The sequence below is a fragment of the Equus caballus genome, chromosome 3, assembly GCF_041296265.1.
Source record: "Equus caballus isolate H_3958 breed thoroughbred chromosome 3, TB-T2T, whole genome shotgun sequence".
In the NCBI taxonomy this organism is placed as follows: domain Eukaryota; kingdom Metazoa; phylum Chordata; class Mammalia; order Perissodactyla; family Equidae; genus Equus; species Equus caballus.
The window spans coordinates 60,171,303-60,193,420 of record NC_091686.1 but is presented as its reverse complement, the minus strand read 5'-3'; the positions used below and the strand labels follow the sequence as shown (position 1 = coordinate 60,193,420).

Genomic DNA, 22,118 nt, shown 5'->3' with positions numbered 1-22,118 from the left:
TCTATAACGTCACGGGCAATGAACCGCGAGCCAGGAGGACCACCCGAATTTGTAGCACCGTCCTCCACGTCTTGTCCTCCCAACTCCCAACACCTAAAGATATAACTTTACAATCTTATTTTTACCATGTTATCTTTTTCTGATGATAATATCAATTCTTTGTGGGGCGGGGGGCAGGGGATGTTATGCAAAGCCAATTATAAGCCAGAAAATAAAAATCGCCTTTTAGATACACGTTGCCTCTACCACAAAAGGAGTCTTTATTAGGAAAGGTGAGTTACCTAAAACCCCAGAATTCAGGTGGGTTCTCATACCTTTCCTCATATGATTTGGGGATATAAATTTAAGCCAAAATGACAGACTGATTTTTTTTAAGTTCTCATTCAATTAGAACCATGAAAGGGATAGAAGCCGAAGATTATACAGATCATATAATAACAAGAGGATGCATATGCTGAGGTGATATTAAAAATATCTGACAACCCACAGGGCACCAACCAATCAAAACCAATCAGAACAGATGCAGACGTAAGCCCTGCGGCTGGGCCAGGCACTGACCCTCTAGCTCCTGGACTGCTGGGAATTCCAGGAGAACCAAGGAAGGCAGCAGTATTTACCGTTTCAATATTTTAACAACTGGTAGAGCACAGTAGCACACACTGATTGAATACTAGCTCTGTGCATGAGGGAATAATTAGCTCTAACAACTGTGGCTTATTCCAACCCTCATGGGAGCCATGCCAAGTTTAGGTTCACATCTAGTTTATACTCAGAGGGTAGTGACTTACCTCCCCCATAGTCCAGATGGAGTCAAGACCCTGGAGTAATCTGAGTATAGCTGGAAAATGTTAATGATTCACCCACTTTTCAAGAGCTGTGGAGCCGAACACAATGGATTTGCGGGTGGGAGATGGAAGTGGGGCGATATGTGGGCATTATTTGTACTTGCTAATAAATACCTCCCTCTGCTTATAGAGACTCCAGGGCAAAACGAACGCTTTCGGGGACACTCAAGTGAGTCATCGGCTGAGAACAGAGATGAGCTTCATTGTAACCATCTGCAAGCTTCTTACGAACATACTCATTAGAGGGGTGGGTTGACAAACTACTCCACGAAGCAGTTAACTTTTAGAAACTCACTTCTAATTTCATGCATGGAACTTTCAAAGAAGTAAGAGTATTTTCCACTGTCTACCCATGCCAAGAGAACATTAAGTTGGTTACAGTACTGGGGGCAAATCACAGCTGTTCCCTTGAGTTATAAAAGGAAGGAGAGTAGAGCCCAGATCTTTGTTTTTTCACACAAGGCCTGGCTCAGGACCATAAGAAATTAATTGCTTGCTTGATAAATGCTTTTGAATGAGGAGGAGGAGGATGCTATGGGAGATGGCCTTGTGCATTTAGGTCACAGGTTGCATTCATAAGCCATTGATTCTTCAGGGAACGACGCTAAAAGCAACACAGTGAAATTGCAAGTGTATAACAATATTCACGTAACAGTGACATAGGAAGAAAATTAATTAAACTTGAGTTCTAAACTCTATTCTTATCTCATTTCATTTCAAAACCATTGGTATTTGATTCCCCTCCCCCACTCCCCATTTTAAAGGCAATCTCAGAAAACGTCCACAATCCCGGAAGACCTTGATTACCACATCACTGTCACCTCCATGTCTGGAGAGCTCTGCGATGACCAGCTCCCAGTACAAGCCCCCAACCACCCCCGCGGCGACATCGACCGAGCACTAACCTTAAGCAGGCACTTTACACGCAGTATTTGATGCGAAGGTTTACACACTGGCTACGCTACAACCCTGCTCTACACTTTCCCCAAGGCTGCACTTGAAACACGGTTTTCCAAAATCTCTCCCCAAAAACTAGTGCTTTGCTTCCTTGAACACATACTTAGCAACTTCCTCCTAAGTAAGATGCTTCTTTCTAGGTTGTTTGTGCAAATAATAGTACCTGCTGGGTGAGATTAAGTGGACTTTTAAATGCCATTTTAAGTAAAATCTGAAGCAAGAGAAGAGAAGCCTGGCTGTGACTTCATCGCTGAGGTTCTGTGTCAGCTGACAGATGAAGAAAATGACCAATCAAGAAAACTATCAGTCAGGGAGATTGTGTCACTATAGAAAACCTTGGCAAAGAATGCATTCTAAGTCACTGGTTTTCCATCTTTTTCTTTTTAATTCAATTCTCCCACAGGGGATCTGACAATTCCCTGTGCCCAGGGCAAGCTTCCCCAGCCCCACCTCACCCCACAAAGACCCCAAGGAGCCTCAGAGAGCTCTGCAAGCTCCCGCCGAGGTCAGAGCCACTCCGGGGAAGGACACAGGTGCAGGAGGCCGTGCAGATTTCTGGGTCACTGAGAAAGGCTTCTCTCTCCCTAGTCCTTCCCCCCAAACCACACAGAAAGTTCTCTAACAGGGGAAAAGACGTTTTTAAAGTTAAGGGGTGAACTGCAAACTTCCTTTAGAAAGAAAGGCCACACAGTGATTAAACTCATTCATTCATTAAACTTCACCCAACACCGCATCTGTCCATCCACAGCACACTGTAGCCACCCAACAATGTGTAGTGCACACATGTCGAGCAGAGGCTGTGTGCCACGTCCCAGGGAGGCAGAAATGCCGTCGAAGAGCTCAGAGTCCCATGGGAAAGGCAGACGTTTACGACTCACTGTAATGATAGCAGAATTCGAGATAAGCATAGGGGGTAGGGAGTAGAAGGAAAGAGCAGGCAAAAACAGAAAACACAGAAACCAGAGCCTTTCCAGGGAATGGAGCTGACACCAAAGAGGAGAAGTCATGAGAGGGAGCGGAGGAAGCCGCTGGAGCAGAGGTGTCGGCTGTCGCAGCAGCCAAGCCCTCTTCTTCCTTCCAGCAGAGGCTGAGCTTTCTTTGGCTCTTGCCTGCCACCTCACGTGGCTCAGTGGCCAGCCCTGACTAGGCTGAATCCCCTGCCAATGATTGGTTTAACAAGGGGCTCGTGACACAGTCCTGCAAGTGAGACTTGAGAGGACATCAGCTGTGAGGTGAACAGGAAAGATCTTCTCTCCGATGACACTTCAGGAAGGAGCAGCCTCTCTCTTCTTCTGTAGGACACTGTTGTAACTCCATGTGCTGCCTGGAACTCTGGCAGCCATCTTGTAACCATGAGGAAAACCAAATTCGACAGAGCCACCACAGCAGAAACAAAACCTGCTCTTTGACGACATGATTGAGCCATTCCAGAAGCGTCCTACCTCAGGATTTCTTATCAGCGAAATTAGAAATTGTCTTTATTTAAGGCATTTGACGCTCCCAGAGGCCAAAAGCATCCTAACCAATAGGATTTGCTTCACAATTTTGTGGAAGGCAGCCGTCCCTGGAGGTCTCCTCACCTTTACCAGTTCATCTGTTAAATAGACAAGCTGAACTCCCAAGGGCCATGCACAGAGTCTCCTGTTATTTTTCCCCAGTTCTATTCATGAAAATAAAATTAATTTTCTAGCCCATGAATTAAACATTGCTGCTGCTGGCTGAATGATTTTAGCAACAGTCCTTTGTTGGCAAGAGGAGCAGGATCCCGACATCTTCTAAAATAAGCTACAAGGAGGCAGAAGGGGAGGAGGGGAGGCCAAGGGGAGGAGGCCATTAAAAGGAAGAAGGCAGACTTGCTACATCCCACTCATGTCCAGCTTCTCTCAATTATCAGCCTGTGGCCGGATGTGAGGTTGGGAGTGCATCTCTAACTTTAGCATGTGGATGAATCACCTGGAGATCTTTTTTTTTGGTGAGGAAGATTAGCCCTGAGCTAACATCTGCTGCCAATCCTCCTCTTTTTGCTGAGGAAGACTGGCTCTGAGCTAACACCCATGCCCATCTTCCTCTACTTTATATGTAGGACACCTACCACAGCATGGCTTGCCAAGCAGTGCCATGTCAGCACCCGGGATCTGAACCGGCGAACCCTGGGCCACTGAAGCGGAACGTGTGCACTTAACCACTGCGCCACGGGGCCAGCCCCTCACCTGGAGATCTTATTAAAATGCAGGTACTGACTCAACAGGCCTGGGATGGGGTCTGGCAGTCTAGTTCTGACAAGCTCCCAGGTGATGCTGACGCTGCTGGTCCATGGACCACAGCCTGCCGGAACCCACAAAGCCCACCAATCTTTCCTAGGAAGCTCCAGACCCTGCAGTGACTCCAACTGCAGAAATGGGGAGTAGGACCGGCCAGCCCTGAAATGTGGGCTAGGGAGAACCAGCTGTTCAAACCTGGGTTCAAGGGAGCAAGCGAGGTGGGAACAAGCCCCCCCACAGGTACCTTTCAGCAACACAGGAAAGAGTAGGAAGAGGGAAGAAAGGGCGTGGAGGACTCAGCTGGGTCTGCTATGCCTGTGCTGTTACACCCTTGGGGCATGCTAGTAATTTAGTCCCGGGACAGTACCTCCGAGTCTGTGAAATCAATGACCAACTGAGACATTCCTCCTAGCCTCCCCTCAGCTCTGGCCAGCCTGAGGGAAGTGCCCGGCCCCACTGCACACCTGCTCCAAGGTGCTTGCCCCAGAGTCTTTCCTGAGAAACTTCAGATTCACTCATCCCTCTGGGAAGTGTCTGGTCCAGAAACAGGGCTCCAGCCCACTTGTCATAGTAGAAGTCGGTGTGTGTGATGGCTGAGAGGAGGCGGTGGAAGTCAGGCAGAGGATGAAGGGCAGCTTTCCACAAGACTTATCTCTTTCAGGTCCTGCTGGTCCTACCCCCGGTCACCTCCGGGCTCACTGAGCCATCAGGTCCTTGAACCAGCCTGCTCTATCTCCCCTTGGGAGCTGTGACCATGCTGTTGTCTGTGGCTACAATGCCATTTCACCCAAATCCCTCCACCAGCCAGCCACCCGCCTCCTGCCCACCTCCTCTGGGGGCCTCCCCAGCTCCCCGAGCCAGTGCTCTGTCACTAATGCTGCCTGCGCGGCTATCACCTGCGCACCTGTCTGTCTCTCTAACTGGCCTCTCAGTGCCATGAAGTCAGGGATGCTGCCAGTGCCCGGCAGGTAATGGGTGAGTAATAATTGTTATTGAATAAGGGAATTAAATCATGGTTCTCAGTCCAGCTGTGCATCAGAAACGTGAATGGCTGAAAAAAAACAAAGCCAGGGCACCATTTCTAGAGATTCCACTTCAGTATGTCTGGGTGGAGGTCCAGGCATCTGAAAATCTTAAAGGATCCCCAAGTGATTCTGATGTGCAGCCACTTTGGACAATCGTTGGAACAGAAAAAATGACTGAATTAGTTGATGAACGAATATGTGACTGACGTATCCCCCCAGGTGTGAGGGTCTCTCTCGTGGCCATTCACACACATAAGGAACAAACGACGGGCACTTATGAGGGGGACAGCTGGTACTTGTTGTGGCCACCAATCCATTGCCAGGAGAAATAAAATGGGAGACAAACTGCCTTTACCCAGGACCAGTGCTTCTGACAAGCAGGGGCGGGCGGGAACCAGTCTCAGCCTCCGAGGGATGAGCTAACGGACGGGAAGGAGTGAAGGGAAGCACCACGGAACGTGTGACAGGCAGGAAGGCCGTCACTCCCTGTGCACGGCTCCCAGGCCGGCACTTCACCGGGCTACCTCCTTTTGCTCCAGCTCCACCCTGATGCTGGCTGTACTGTTGTTCTCCTCACGGTGCGGCTGGCGACACTGAGGTCAGGGAGCGTGAGTGACCTGCCAGGGGCTGACCTAGCGATCTGGGCTTTGAACCCAGACCCTCTGACTCCAAAGCCCACACTCTTAACCCCAGAATTGTGGCACTTCCACAGAAACGTGACATGTCACAGCAGAGGGACAGGCAGACTGCAGGCCAGTGACTACACAATGTCAAACGCTCAGCAAGAACAATGCCACCCTAAGACGACACCGTCTTTTGGAAAACCTTAAAAAAACCCAGCACGGCTGTGTCACTCTTTTGTAAATCTATCAATGGCTTTTCCAAGCAATTCTTGTAATTTTATCCAACACACAGAACTAGATAAGACGAGAACTAAAACGTTCTAGCAAAGTCATGATCAAGTACTTAGATTTAAAGACTGTGCCTTATATTTGAGCCAGGAGTACTCCAAGCCCCAGACAGACGATGACGCCAGTGCAGGTGTCATGACGTAGACCCCATCATGGGAGGTAATAATAAGAGACAGCATTCAGCGTCTACTCTCTGGCAGGCACTGTAACACATACTCAATTCCTAAAACAACTCTCAGCTCGGTATCACTGTCCACATTGCACAGGTGAGGAAACCGAAGCTCAGGACGCAGAAAGGGACGTGTCTGAGGATGAACTGAGCGGCAATGCCAGGATTCCAGCCCTGGTTTCTACTCTGTGGCCCTGTCTCTCATTTCACGATCACAGTGCAGTCCGCAGGGACCTTGACGAGCTGCAGAAAACACTGAGTTAATAAGGTTAACCTTAAGCTCTATTTATACCTGTTGGGGATATTAAGCCCCCAAACCACACGCTATCCTCTCCAGCTTCGCTGCACTCCAGCCATGCGGGAGGCTCTTAGTGCTTGCCCATTTATGAAAAATGCAGGAGTTCCAACAACAATGGGCTGGGAATTACAGGGTTTAAAAGGAAGATTCATTTACGTCTTTCAGTTTTTTAGGAGTTTAATTGAGCATTAAGGATTTTTTTTTTTTTAAGAAGGCTCAAGGAGATGAGGATGGAGAAGAAAAGAAGTCAAAACTGAGACCCTAAGAGATTTAGAGGAACCATTTGGCCCTGTTTCTACAGCAACTGCAACTGGCTGTGCTCAAAAAGACCAAAGAAAACACTAAAGACCAGGTGAATTGTCAGCTGAATGGAAAGATTCTTATCTACGAAACAGTGGCCTTTTGGAGGAAAACAGAAGGAAGAGAGAATGAAAGAGAAGGTTACGGGGGAGGGAGAAAGCACAGGAGGCATTTGTGTTCATTTCTCTTTGGGGAGTTTGAGAAAGAACTCTTGTTTTCAAAGCCAGAGCAATCTTTTCCATGCAAGAGGGGCAAGGAAGCCAAGTTCTGTGCCACTTTGCAGAACTTACTGTGCAGCAAGAGGGCCTTTTTCCTTCTACTAAAGAAAAAGAGCCAGTATTAGGACCAGGAATAATAATGGCAGCTAACAATCAGTGAACCCAACCGAGGGCCAGGCACTGTGCTAAGGGATTTACATATATTATCCAATTAAATTCTCACAACCTTGTGAGCAAGTACTATTAATATACCCATTTTACAGGTAAGAAAGGAGAGGTCTGGAGATGTTAGTTAATTTGTCCAAGGCCATGCAGCTGGTAAGTAAGCAGGAGAGCAGAGACTCACCTTCTGACCCATCTCTGCCCTGAGCCTTGCTCACCATAGACAACCTGGGGGCAAGACAGAAGTCCATGGCCGCACATTCTTGGGGCTCCCCGACAACTTTAGGGACTTGATGGAAAAAGCAGCACAACCCAACAAAGACATCAGGACCATCCCAAATGGTGGATGGAGGGTACCCAACGCCTGAGAGAGGGCAGCTCATCTTTGGGCAACTCTTAGAACTGGACAGAATTTGACCAGTAGACCAGTACCTTCCAAACCCCAGCCTCTCGTGACCCTCCCTCTCTCAGACTGCCTTGGTAATCCCTGCCACCTCTCAGCTTCCTCACCCTAGGCTGAATCCCATTCAGGGTGGTCCAGATGCTCCAGCAACCAGAACTGCACCAGAAAATCCCGTAGCTGCCTGAACAATGGTCCCATTTGCTCCGGGGCAGGATAGAAGAGGGCAGCAAAGCAAATTTCTGCTTTTCATGCCTGGTACTGTCACTGAAGTTGTCCCATGAGGGAAAAAAAAACCATGATGTCACCATGGGACACATTTAGGGGACTCAGACAACATTCAGAGAGAAACCAGAAAAGTCCCTGACATTTCTGGAAACCAACAGCCAGAATGCCTGGAGACAGTCAGGGCAAAGCTCCCGGGGAAGGAGGCCCCATACCATGACTGCCACCCCTCAGTGCCCTGTTTCACTCATTGTGGGATTCAGGCCACGGACTGACCACCCCTTTGACCAAAAACCATCAAAGCAGGCACTTTTGTGAGCTCAAGCCTTCAGGTGAAGATTTCAGGCAAAACTCCAGTTGGAGCTTGTTTTCTGTCCTTGAAACTCATAAACTCATCTCTCAGGACCTGTGGGCACCAAGAGCATTCTGTTCTGACAGCCTGCCCACTCAGAAAACTGCAAGGATGAGAAGGGAAAACAACTGGCTCTGGCCCCAAGGAGAGTCGTGAAAAGGTGGGGCGTTAGGCAGTGGAGGAGGTCGGACTAAACAACTTGATGGATCTCTCATGGATGACATTTTACCACCATGCAAATTACTCTCCGCACACTGCACAACGAACACGTCTCTGCTCGGTGCACTGCATGGATGCCCCTTGTTTCCAGGGCAACCTCACCTAGGGTGGAGGGTGGCAAGCAATGGATGGGTAAGCCTATTTCCTTGACAACCCAGGTCCCTGAAGTGGACGAGCAGCCCACTGGTGCATGAACTCAGCCCTCCAGCTAGACAGAGCCAGTGGGGGAGGTGGTGAAAAGGGCATCCAGCGGGAGGAAATTTGGGGGTCAAGGCACCAGGACTTGCACTGAAACTAACCCTGAGTCAATGGTGCCCCTAGTCTTCCGCTTGCCCTATGTATCTTAGCCATCAGCAGTACCAGTCTTAGCTGGTCTGAGTCCCTCATTTCTTCTCTCACAAGATATCCATCAAATATGATTCATTTGTTTGGAATGTTTCTAGGTCACAATTTTAGACCTTAAAACTACAACATCCACGATTGTCTGTTCTTTTTCTTTTTTTGGAGGGGGGGTGGTGGAGAGGCAAAGAAGGAGAGGTAGGGAGAGAATCAGGATTCAGACAACGGAGCTGATGAAAAATAGCTGAGGCAGAAGACTATGCAGGGAGGTACAAGGATGGAGTTTGGCAACATAACCCACAAAGGGGAAACCAGATTCCTGCAGTGTGTTGACTTCTCCCAGGAAGCTGGAGGAGTTTGGGGCCGAAGGAGGTGTCCTCTGGCCAAGGTCTTTCAGAACAAAGATTCTGTCTTCACCACAGAGAGCGGCCTGGAAAGGGCAGAGGTGACTTGGCAAACCTGGAGAGGAGGCCTTGTCCTTGTGGCTGCTGGTGGGGTGCCAGGGTGAGTGGGGTTCGCTGTAAGGAGTGGAGCCTGAGGGCCCTGTGGAGCTCCAGGCATGTAAGATAATATTTTAAGTGCTCACTCCTCCCTGAGCTCTCTCTCAGACTGCAGCTATTAAGGACAAGCCCCAATCCCCTGGAGGCAGGTGGGCTTTGAAGTCCAGCAGCCCAGTCTTGCCCCTGGAAGGGGAAGGAGGAGGTCCAGGAAGGCTCTGGAGCAATAAGGGCTTCCGCTGGCAGGGTGGGAGTGTGTCCATGAATTAATGGCTGAATATCTTACACTCTAGGCATTTGGAGATGAGGTAAGAAGACAGGCAGACTAAAAATTAAAGCAACACGTAACAAAGAAGATGGTGAAAAGACCACAGAATCGAGGCGGTGCACTGAGTTGGGGAGGCCTGAGCAGGGGGGTTACCCAAAGCGTCCAGGGGACTTTAAAAGGCTTCATGATTCCCAAAGACCTCTGCCCCTCTCACCATTCCACAATTCTGCCAGCTCAGCCACACCCCCCTAAGAGGTGCCCACGTTCCCGATGGGTCCAAGAGCAGCGATTGCAGGGCTTCAAGCAAAGGATAGGAACCGAGTGGCCCGGGTGTCAACCTAGGCATTTGAAGCTGGCACTACGCCAAATAAGAGCTTCGCAGAAAGAGGTCATTTTTCCTTCCTTCCTCTTCCTCTCTGGAAAGGAAAGTACGTTGTATTTCTCCCGCCCCCACTCCTTGGCGATGTCAGAAACGGGAGCTGAACGGGCTTCTTGGATTACCCAGTCAAATTCTCAGCCCAAGACATCAATGCCTGCGTCTTTTGTCCCGGTTACTGCCACCTCGGTGACTGATGCCAAAACCGGTTACTAGGGCCAAGAGGTCTGTGAGGTAGTTCAGAGGTCAGCGACTGGAGCCATGCGGGGAGCCACTGAGCTCCTGGGGCCCGACGGGGTGGGGGTGGGGGGATCGACTCCTGGGCTCCCTCCGCTGCCAGCAGGGGTGGGGGTGCTAGGAAGGAGGGTGGCGGGAGAGCCACAGGTGCGGGCGGCAGACCCGCACTAGCCGGGGGTTACAGGGCCTGGGGGGGGGGTTCTGCACGGCCACAGTCAGAGCTTTGTTCTGGGGCCAGAGCGCTCTCACTGTGGGCTCGGTCTGCTCGCAGAGAAACTTCTGGGATCACAGAAGTGCAACTGGGCAGAGGAGGGTCACAGAGAGGGCAGGGAGAGGGGCCCTGCAGGGGCAGGAAGGGAGCTGGTTTCTTCCACTCGTGCGCGACAATCAAGACTGTTCCTGTGCCGGGTCTCTCCACCTCCCTCCATCCCTTTCTTGTCCTTAACTCGGCCCCAAGGTCCGTGGCCGGCGGAGGAGACTGAGAAGCTGAGAGGCAGCAGACAGGAGAGCCCCCGGGCCCCGCACGGGCGACACCGCCGTCCCGCCCGTCTGCCCTCCCCGGAGGCCGGGTTCAGCCGCCGCAGGACCCCAGGGCCCTCCCGCTCTCCACCGGGGGCCGGCAATGCGCCTCCTCGGGCGACCAGCGGGGGAGGCAGAAGTTGAAATACCGGCACAGAAATACCTGCCCGTCCCGGAGGGCGAGCCGCTGCAGGCCGCCCGCGGGGCCCGGGGCGCAGGGGCGCCGGCGGCACTTACCCCAGAGCAGAGTGAGCAGCTTGGCTTTGGGGATGAGCACCAGGGAGTACACGGCCCCCAAGTGGAGCAGGCTCATGAGGACGACGTTCCTCCAGACGATGTCCTGCCGCTGTCCGCACGCGCCCGGCCTCCCCCGGCCGCCGCCGCCCCCCGAGCCTTCGCCCCGCGCGCGGGTCTCCCCCGCGGCGCGGCAGGAGGGCACCTGGCCCCCGTCGGCGGCCGGGCCCGGCATGGCTGGAGCGAGGGGGCGCCGGCGGCGGCGGCGGCAGCAGGCGGGCGCTGTGCCGGCGCGGAGCTCTCCGGTGGGGGCGGGGGCTTCTGCCTTTGGGGGGGCTCTCCGCACCTCCACGCCCGCCTTCCCGGCCCTTCTCCGGTTCCTTCTCTCTTCTTCAGGCGTTCAGCTTGGCCTAAGGATGCGGATCCTGGCGCCCGGCATCTGTTGCTGGCGTATCACCCATGCCGCTGGCCAGGCTGAACTCGGCGCCGGGAAGGAGAGGCAAGCGGGGAGCGGGGGGCGGGGGGCGGGGGGCGGGGGGTGAGTGCAGAGGAGGGGGGAGGGGTGTGCAAAGAGAGCGGAGACCGCGGCGGGGGAGGGAGCGATCGGAGGGAGCGGGGAAGAAAGACCTGCATAGCTACAGCCAATCAGGATCGCCCGTGGGGCTCTTAAAGAGAAAGGCTCCCCCTTGGCCTCCGCCGCCTGGGCTCCCCGGAGCCGAACTGGGGAGCCCGCTGGGTAGGCTGTTGGCAGCCTCTGCCTTGGGGTCGCTGGCATGTGGCTCCTGGGACAGGGGTCCTGGTGAGCGTCTCACAGCACTTCCGTTGTTGTTGTTGTGTCTGTTTCTCCAGTTCCAAAAAATACCTTTCCCTTTTGAAAAGATTGTTTTTTTCTTTTGAAGCCACAGGCTACCAGAGTTGGGAGAATTTAAAATACTTGCCCGAAGTCGCAATACAAGTTAAGGCCAGATCCGAGATGAGATTCAGAAGTCCCTGTGTCTGCCGCTTCGTGGAGGGATGGAGGCAGCCGCTCTCTTTAATCAGGCGGCTGCAGACAGACACACAGACGGTGCTCAGTTAGTCCCTATTAAATGATAACACAAATGATTTGGGGGCTGCTTAGTAGCCAACAGTGCCCGGCCCAATGCACAGCTCTTTGAGGCAAATCCTCTGCTAACTAGCGCACTTCTGGACTGGCTCCTTAGTGCTCAGCTGATGGAACAATACCTCAAATGTCAGCACCGTTGAGAAGGGGACTTTAGAAAGAAAAAATCACCCAGAACGTTCCAAGGAAAATTAACCTTGAAAACTTTGAAGAATTCGTGTCTGCTCATTACTTTCCTCCTAATGCAGATAATTTAGAGCTGTCCAGCGAGAGCCCTAATTGCAGAAATTACAGAAAAGCAGAGACGGGTGAGCTAGCCGTGTGCCAAGCAGGTGTGGCTGCACCCGCAGGTGGGTGGCAGAAGGAAAAGGGCTCAGGACTGGAAGCCCAGGGCCCCGAGTCCTCGTTCTAACTCACTGTGACCCAACTTGGCTCTCTAGGCACAAATTTCCTTACCAGGGAAACAGAACTAATCTTTACTTTTCCTTCCAGCTTGCAAATTCTATGAATATGAGTTTGAAGGGATACCATTATGTTGACAAATAAAGCTGATTTTTGGATTAACCATTGTTAGGAATCCTTTCCAGGATTCCTGGAGAGGAAAAAAAAAATTACAAAGAACCGACTGCATGAAAGGGCCATACATAATCATCTTATTGTTAGCAGACCTGAAACAGTCCAGTCAGCCAGATAAAACAATGTCTAATTTAAAACTGAAGCAAGGTATGTGGCTTGTGGAATGGGGGCCACTGAGCCGGCGTTATGGTGTTGCTTCAGATTGAGCTGAAATTATAGAATGAAAGGAAATTTGCCTGGGGACCAGATAAATGTCGGCACTGTATGATGACTAGTGAGACAATGGAACATGAAACTGGGTGTAAATTTCATCAACCTGCTCAACCTTGGCTTCATAATGAACCACTTTTTCTTCTCATGCTCCCTCTGCTCCCCACTCCCACCAGACCCACATGCTCCCTGTAGCTCTCTATTCAGACTGTCCTTGCTCTCTGGGGTGGACTAGTTGCTCTACCGAAAGCATCCCTCTGGGCTATTGTAGAGACTCCCCCCACCCTCTCTCTAAATTTGTTTGGCACTTATTGGGCACGTGCTATGTGCCAGGACTGGTGGACACTGGGGATACATGGAAGAATAAGGTATGGTCCCTGCCCTAGGGACCTGCCTAGGGACCCAAGGAAGACAGATCAAACAAATGTAACCTCTTGGCTATGACCTTGGAAGGGCAGGAAGGTCCAGTCGATTAGCGGAAAGAAAGAAATTCTTATTAGGCATCAGGCATACATACAAAGAGGCCAGAGGAGGCAGCAAAATAGTTCTTTAATTGCCCCTGAGTACCTTATCTATTACATAAGCTACTTTATCTAGAATCTATCTCGAATGAACATCTTCCTCTCATCCCGTCAACGGGGTGGACTGGGTGAGACTGATCATTTCAGCCGGTTGTCCTCATGATGGAGAAGGGGGTGTTTTTATGTGTTGGGGGAGGGTGGAAGTGCTTTTTAGGTCTTTCAGATCCTGCTTACAAAAGGATGGCTGAAGGAAGAGGGCCCCCCAGATCTAGCCTTAGAGGGAGACCCCTACAGATACAAGGTGTGCTCTTGCTAATAATGACTGTCCCCTGCAGCATATTATACCATGAGGGCTGCTTTTCTCCATCTTGCCAACGACCCTAGTATATTTTCTTAGCTTCTGGTCAAGACCTCAGAGTGGGTAAGTGTTCATCTCATCCCAGGATGGGGGCACATGGGACAGTAACCCTTATCCTGTCAAAAGAATAATTACCAAAAATGTGATGAGCCCTAAAAGTGATATGTGCAAGGTATAGTGGAGGCACAAAGGAGGGAGTGGTTAATTCACCCAAGGCAGGGGAAGGGAGTTGATATCTGGGTAAGGATTTTTTTTGGAACTTGATTTTTTAAAAATATTTAATTGTGGTAAAATACACATAATGTAAAATGTACCATTTTAACCATCTTTAGGTGCTCAGTTCAGTAGTGTTAAATAAATTCATATTGTGATTACATTGCTGTGTAACCAATCTCCAGAACTTTTTCATCTTGCAAAAATGAAATTCTATACACATTCAACAAGAATTCCTCATTTCTCTCTCTCCCTACCCCCTGTAATCACCTGCAACCACCATTCTTCTTTCTGTTTCCATGAGTTTGACCACTTTAGATAACTCATGTAAGTGAAATCGTACAATATTTGTCTTTTTATGTCTGGCTTATTTCACTTAACACAATGTCTTCAAGGTTCATCTGTGTTGTAGCATGTGTCAGAATTTCCTTCCTTTTTTAAGGCCAAATAATATTCCCCTGTATGTATATATCACATTTTGTTTATCCATTTATCTGCCAGTGGACACTTGGATTGCTTTCACCTTTTGCTGCTATGGACATGGGTGTGCAAATATCTCTTCAAGATCCTGCTTTCAGTTCTCTTGAATATGTACCCAGAAGTGGTATTGCTGGATTTTATGGTAATCCTATTTTTAATATTTTGTGGGACTTCCATACCATTTCCCATTGCAGCTACGCCATTTTACATTCCTACCAACAGTGCACAAGGGTTCCAATTTCTCCACATCCTCACTAACATGTTATTTTCTGTTTTTTAAATTACAGCCTTCCTAATGGGTATGAGGTGATATCTTATTGTGGTTTTGATTTGCATTTCCCTAATGATTAGTGATGTCGACCATCTTTTCATGTGTTTGTTGGCCATTTTTACATCATTTTTGGAGAAATGTCTATTCTAGTCTTTGCCCATTTTTTAATTGGATTGTTTGGATTTTTCTGCTGTTGAGTTGTAGGAGTTCTTTATGTACTCTGGATATTAACCCCTTGTTAGATAAATGCTTTGCAAATATTTTCTCCCATTCCATAGGTTGTCTTTTCAGTGTCGATTGTGTTCTTTGATGCATAGAAGTTTTCAATTTCAATGTAGTCTAGTTTATCTGTTTTCACTTTTGTTGCCTGTGCTTTTGGTGTCATAGCCAAGAAATCATCACCAAATCCAATGTCATGAAGCTTTTCCTCTATGTTTTCTTCTGAGTTTTATAGTTTTAGCTCTTATGTTTAAGTCTTTGATCCATTTTGAGTTAATATTTGTATTTGGTGTAAGGTAAGGGTCCAGCTTCATTCTTTTGCATGTGGATATCCAGTTTTCCAAACACCATTTGTTGAAAAGCCTCTCCTTTCCCCATTGGGTGGTTTTGGCACCCTAGTTGAAGATCATTTGACTGTATACTCAAGAGTTTATCTGTGAACTTTCTGTTCTATTCCATTGGTCTATATGTCTGCCTTTATGCCAGTACCACGTTGTTTTGATTACTGTAGCTTTGTAATAAGTATTGAAATCAAGAAGTATGAGAACTCCAACTTTGTTCTTATTTTTCAAGATTGTTTCAGCCACTTGAGATCCATTGAGATTCCATATGAATTTTAGGATGGATTTTCCTATTTCTACAAAAAGTCCTGCTAAGATTTTGATAGAGATTGCATTAAATCTGGAGATCACTTTGGTAGTATTGACATCTTAACAATATTAAGTCTCCAATCCATGAACAGGAGATGTCTTTCCATTTATTTGTGTCTTCTTTAATTTCTCTCAAGAACATTTTGTAGTTTTCAGTTTTGCTCCTTCAGTTAAGTTTACCAGATAAGGATTTTGAAGGAGTGCTGTCTAATAAAAATACAATGCATGCCACAAATTCAAGCCTCATCTGTAAATTTAAATTTTCTAGTAGGCACATTTAAAAAGTAAAAATAAACAATAAAGTTTAATAATATATTTTACTTAACCCAATATATCCAAAATACTATCTTTTCAATGTGTAATCATTATAAAATTATTGAGACTTTTACGCTTTTGTCCACACTATGTCTTTGAAATCCGGTGTTTAGATTTTTTGCACAGTACATCTTAATTCAGATTAGCCTCAAGTGGCTACTGGCTGCCATATTAGAGAACACACCTTTTTAAACATTTTTTCTGGTGAGGAAGATTGGCCCTGAGCTAACATCTGTGCCAGTCTTCCTCTATTTTGTATGTGGGTTGCTGCCACAGCATGGCTTGATGAGTGGTGTAGGTCCAGATTTGCACCCCTTAATCCTGGGCTGCTAAAGCAGAACATGCTGAACTTACCCACTATGCCACTGGGCTGGCCCCAAGAGCACACTTTTGAAGGATGAGTAGTTTACTCGACAAAGAAATGACAGAGGGCATTCCAGGCAGAGAAAACAGTGTGAGCAAAAGCTTTTGCATTTGGCATTTAGGGAGGTGTCTGGAATGTCTGAAGTGAAAGTAGGAAAACAGTAGGAGATGAAGTTGAAATGTCATGCAGTGGGCAGCCAATGAGGGGAGGTGGGTGTCTTGAGTGCCTGCTGTGCAGAAAGAGCAATGTGGTAGGTGAGGGGAGCCGCTGAGCGGCTTTATGCAGCATAATAACGTGATTGTTTGCATTTCAGAAGGACCGCTCTAGAAGAGGTGTGGAGAATGGTTGGATTGGAGGTAGAGAGAGCTAAGACTGAAGGCAAGAAGACCAGTCAGGGCACTATTTTAAGATTCTGTTCAAGCGATGATGAGAGTCAGCAGTAAGGCAAAGGCACAGATTCTGGAGAAGAGGTAATGGAGAGGAGAGGATAAAGCCAGAGAAACTGAGGTGGAAGAACCAACACGATTTGATGCTTGATTGAACATGAAGGAGGAGAAAAAATACAGGTTTCTTTTTGGGTCTCTGGAATATTCAAGTGAAAGACAATGTCACTTACTGAGAGATTAAATCTCTCTGTGTTTATTACCCTTTTTGTAAAATGGGGATAATAATACTTACCTTATAGTATTCTTGTGGCAACTAAGGTTTAGAACAGTGTCTGGCATGTATTATTAATACAAATATTAATCATCATCATCATCACATAATCATTATAATCATCATTGTTGGGACTGGGACTGAAGAAGTAGGAGCAAGTTAAGAAAAAGAAGTCTTGTTTTCGATGTCCACCTGAAGCTGTTGAGTAGGTTGTTGACTATATAGGCCTGGTGCCCAGCTGAGGTCTAGGCTGGAGATGACAATTTAGTCATAGTTCGATATAGTAAAATCCATGGTAGTGGAAGCAGTTGCCCAGGGGTGGTAAGAAAAGGACTCAGGATAGAATTCTAGAGAACTACTGTTTATGAGAAAGGCAAAGAAAGAGAAACCAGTGGTGTAGACTGAGAAGGAAAGATGAGAGAGGTAGGAGAATCAGCAGAGCGTGGAAGAGCAATACTGAATGCTACAGAAAGGCTAGGAAAGAGGGAGAATGGAGAGCCCACTGCATACAACGCTCGTCACTGACCTTTGCTGAGGCCTTTTCAGTGAGTGATGGGAACAGACCTCACATTGTCAAGAAGCTTGGCAGGGAAGAGGAGAAGGATGGAGAGGCAAAGGTGACTATGTATCTGTGTGAGTGTTTAGATGGGAGGAATTTGAACACATTTATTGGCTAGAGACAGATAATGAAAGGTCAAAGGTCAACAATTTGAGAAAGGGGATGCTTGACGGAGCTAATTTCCTAGCGTTGGGGGGAAGGTTAGACAGGATGAGATCAGGTGATCAGGTGGTTGGTTTAACTTTACGCAGAGAGATAACTTTTCCTTGGAGACTGGAAGGAAATGAGCATGAGGGCAGATATAGCTTATAAAGTGAGTCAGTAAAGTGAAGGAGGGTGCCATGATGGCCTGTTAGCTCTGATGAGAGGGTGAGATCATCTTCAGGGTAAAGCAGGGAGGGAATTTGGTAGAGAGCTGGAGAAAAGTGATGAAGCCTTCCAACAGCTGTCCAGCAGAATGAGAGAGGAAGCTGACCAAGAGCACTTAAAAAGTTGTTGAGCCAAATTAAGGGCCCAGCTAAGAATGGACGCCACGAACTTAGAATGACGTCAGTCTGCACAGTTACGGTGACGCAGCCTCACTCAGCGGTCTGATGGAATATCCAGATTGAAGTAGGGATTGGGACATAGAAGGACAAGAGAGCTAGGTAATTGAAGTGCTGGTGAGAGAGAAGTTTGTGTGGAGTCCAGGCTGGAGAACGGGAAAGGAAATGTGATCAGAAGGAAGCCAAGAAGTCACCGATAGTGGAGGAATCAGAGGCACTATGAGGCCTTGAAGAAGCTGCTGGGCTGATTTCTGTCTGTTAGGGAAGAGAATAAAGGAAGTAATAGCCATTTGTGCTCCAAGAGTGGGATTTGGGATTTAAGACCTATAGTGGTGGGAGAGTTCCCAGTGATAACCTCCAAGGTGAGGCCACAGGATTATAGTGGAGGGAGCAGTCCCTGGAGCTGAGGAGGCTGAGGGATCTGGACAGGACCTCCACAGGAGTGTGGAATCACACAGGGTGGCATCCAGATTTAGCTGAAGATTGTAAACCAGGTGCCCAAGGGTTGGGGGAGTCTTCCATGACAAGGACAAGTCCCAGCTCTCAAATGTCAGTGAAAGTTACAAGATTATAAATACAAACTACCGAAGAGCAGCTCTGAGCTGCACTGAGACAAAACCCTCAGGGCCGGAATGCCTGGATTCTGCCCGGCAGTATGTGCCTTGGAGTAGAAGTCACTTCAGGTGGAGGGGATAGAAAGAAGACAGAAGATAAAGTGTTAGACGGTATCACTACCTACAAAAGCCATGTGAGAGATTCTTGATGAGGCATGTGGTCTGGCGTGGTCAGGAGGGCTTCACAGAGGAGGTGGCAGCGCAAGGCCCTGAAAGATAGAAGGACTTGGCAGAGACTCCCAGTTGGATCATTGGATAAGAAAAGGCTCAGAGATGGGGGTGAGCCTGGCAAGGTATCTAGCTGAGGTTGTATTCCTTTGAAGGGTGAATACCAAGATTTAAAAATAATTGTGTCAAAAATATTTGTGGAGAAATTGCGGGCTCTAGGAAGGAAGTAAAGAGAAAAGATTCATTCTTGAAGTTAGAGATTTACAACGATTCTCTTGTGTATGCTTTTCTTAAGGAAGTTTAGATTTTGGCTATAGGACCTAGAGTGCTATGAAAATGACCCAGGTTTGGCATCTGAAAACCTGGGTTTAGGTGTGGCCCCACCACCCTGAATTAGCAAGTGTGAGTAGTCTGTGATCTGGGGACAATGACAATCTCTTAGATCGTGAGTTTCATCCTATGTACTATAAGAATTAAGACAGCGCCATGCTGAGGGTACTCTGTGCAATTTACCTAAGAATCTAACTTCCGTTTTCTCATGCGCTAAATGGAGACACCACCTACTTCACAGGGATAGAGCTTAGGACAGTGTTTGATACCCAGTAAGTGCTGAATAATGTGGGTATTTTATTGTTTTTAATCCTCCTAGAGAGACGGACTCCATGCAGTTCTGAAGCCTGCCTCGCCTGGAAGCCAGGATGCTTCTGGGGGCCCCAGACTGGAAAGAGAAGCACATCTGAGTGGGCTGGCGGGATTCCGACCTTGGAGGCGTGAATTCTAGCAGCACCAGGATTCACACGCTCTGAAGGGAACTGGGAAATAAAGTCGCCTGCTCTGCTTTATCGGAGGTGATCATCTAAGGCCGCTCCTCTGGCACAAGGAAGGCTTGAGCTCCGCAGTGGAGTTAATGGGGCAGGAAGGAGAGGTTGCCTCTTGGATGGGGTGCGTGGACATCGGTTTCCACTGTAAACAATCTTTGTGCCCCCAGGGTGAGAAGACCATTCATAGGCTTTAGATTGGAATGATTGGGGCAGCATCAAGTTGGAAGTTGGTTTTGAGATACAGCAACGCCATGGCTTAGTAGAGAATTAGTCTTCTCGGCTTCCTCCAGTCACAGGAGGGTGGCTTCCCCTTTCTGTACTAAGTGGATTGTGAAAACGTCCCCAGAGATTTTATAGCAGTGGACAAGGGGAGGCCCGTTCCTCTAAAATGAATGCTTCCATTGCTTTGGATGTGAAGAGAGCGAGGAGGTTTTCTTTTGACACAAACCCCAGCCGTCTTGCCTAAGACCCTTCCCACATTTCCTGACCACTCCTAATGGGGGGCTGCAGTTTGGCAGCGGGAAACTGGGTGTTGGACATGGCTGGATTTGGAGGACCTTACTTCCTACTTCACAGATAAGAGGGTCTACTTAATGAAACCAACCCAAACTTGTCTCTCCTGTCAGTGATATGCTGCCCCTTGCATCTTTCCAAGCTATCTTCAGTTTGAATTAATTAACATTCTTTCATTCAGTATCTATTTATTGAGCTTCCTCCAGAAGCCCAGCCCTGAGGTCAGCTCCACGGACAGAGGAGTACATGGCTGTGCTCCTGGAACTCATGGTCCAGGAGGCAGGCAGGTAGTAATCAAATAATCAGTACAAGAAGTGTATGCCACAAACTCTAACAAATGCTATGGAGGAAATCTAATCATCCCTTTTAAGATCCAGTCTTGGCACATTAACATCTGTGAATACCTACGCCACATAGCTCTTTGACCAACATCTGTCTAGAAACACGGTCCACAAACCAAACCAAACTCCTCCCCACTCTCTCTCTCCCCCTGCTCCCAAATCCCAGCTCTCTGAAATAAATGAACAATCCCTATTGTTGTGACAGAAGAAAGACAGTTATTGACAAGGTTTTCACCCACATCTCTGCCAGTTCTTCCCCTCCCCTCCCCCGCAACACCCACCCCGTCTTCTTGTAGGATAGTTATTTTGGTTTCCAAGGGCAGATAAAGGTAGAGAGGCTCTTTTTTACTTATCAGCATTAGCTGCTGTTATTGTTTCTGTTTCAGTGACCTCTTTTGCTTCCTGCTGTGTCAATTACCACAGGCTGCTCTTAAAGAGCAAAGACCCCCGTTGTTCTCTAGCAGGGAGGGGGCATTTGTAAACAGAGTTCAGGAATGTCAAAAGGGTGACCCAGATTTCCAGCACTGGAGGAAAAACTAGTTCGTTGTGCGTATCCCATGTAATGAAACGTAGCCTATTCTTGACGCGGGAACAGGTGTGCAGAAAGGTTAATTTCACGGAAATACATTTCATTACTGAGAGGGACTCACTGCTTAAGGACCTCAAGGCCAAGTGAGTATATTTGTCCCAAGTCCTCAAATTGCAAGCAGTTTCTTTAATGCCTATCTACTCATTTCCAACCAAGGAAAGGACTGCATTAGTTTTTCTTCAGATTAGAAATGAACTCTACAAGAGGACCAAAGGTATCCAAATATAAATAGGTCTGAGTTGTTTCTGTAATCTTTCTTCAAAGCTTTGGTGCTTATCCAAATTTGCTTCGATCTCTTCTGAAGACTTGTGGGTAATATACAAAGACTCTGTGGGAAAGGTAAATGGAACATAGACTTCCAGAGCCAGAAGTGAAATTAGAGATCTCTAGTCCTACCCTTCATTTTACAGATGGGGAAATGGAGGCAGGAAGAGGTCACATGATTTGCATAACAGGAAGTGGCAGAGAAGACACTAAGACCCAGTTCCTTGACTCTCAGGTGCTCTCTTGCACTGTCCATCATGAAGACACCATTTGTAGTAATTGGGAGAGAGTGGGCTCCCCAGGAGCTTGAACTGTTAGCACCCGGGCATCCCTCATCCAGAACCCTGGTGCTGTGACTTCCCTGTTGCCATCTGCTGGAGGTATTGGGTTGTTTTGGCCTACTCTTCTCCCCTTCTTCTCCAAACTGCACCCTTTCCTTTGGGGAACCAGTCCATGTGGTTCTGGTGGGGCTTAAAGTCGCAGTGCTCCCACTGGGTGGGTACACTACCTGGGCTGGCCAATTGTGGTACCCCGGTTCCCTGGGCAGGACTTGATCAGGTAGTGGGCACGAGACCCAGAGAGAGGCAACTGGCATTGTCTTTGTGAGCGGTCTGGAGTTTGTGAGAGGTTTCCTCTTCCCTTTGTACATCGCAAGGCTGCCCGGGGCTATCTTTCCCACCACTAAGGAGAACCTGCCTGAAAAGAAGACAACACACATTGCTCAATAAATTTACCCATTTATTTACACATTCCTCTTTTGTGGGAAATGCTAGTCTCTGCAGGCTAGGAGGAGGAAAATAAACAAAATCAGAAACCAAAACCCAGGTTTTTGTTGTACTAGCAGTTATCCTTACTTTGGGAAAAATGTGGTTTTGTGAAAAAAAGATGTGCTGACTAGGCAGAGACCTGGGTTTGAATCCAGATCCCTCTGCTTACCAGCTGCACCAGATCCCTGA

The 22,118-nt window shown here is 48.1% G+C and overlaps 1 protein-coding gene and 1 long non-coding RNA gene across 2 annotated transcripts in view; one reads left to right on the top strand and one right to left on the bottom strand.

Moving 5' to 3' along the window:
- The window catches only part of SCD5 (stearoyl-CoA desaturase 5), a 140,818-nt gene extending 129,539 nt beyond the window's left edge, over positions 1-11,279 (bottom strand). The window contains exon 1 of the mRNA XM_023637841.2: positions 10,816-11,279. Coding sequence (XP_023493609.1) covers positions 10,816-11,047 — 232 coding nt within the window. The 5' untranslated portion in view covers positions 11,048-11,279. The remainder of the gene's footprint in view (positions 1-10,815) is intronic.
- A 2,256-nt stretch (positions 11,280-13,535) lies between these two features.
- LOC111772867 (uncharacterized) lies at positions 13,536-19,476 on the top strand. The gene is made up of 3 exons (XR_002806967.2): positions 13,536-13,642; positions 14,294-14,414; positions 19,284-19,476. It is a non-coding gene; the product is annotated as an uncharacterized lncRNA (long non-coding RNA).
- Positions 19,477-22,118: the final 2,642 nt, after the last annotated feature.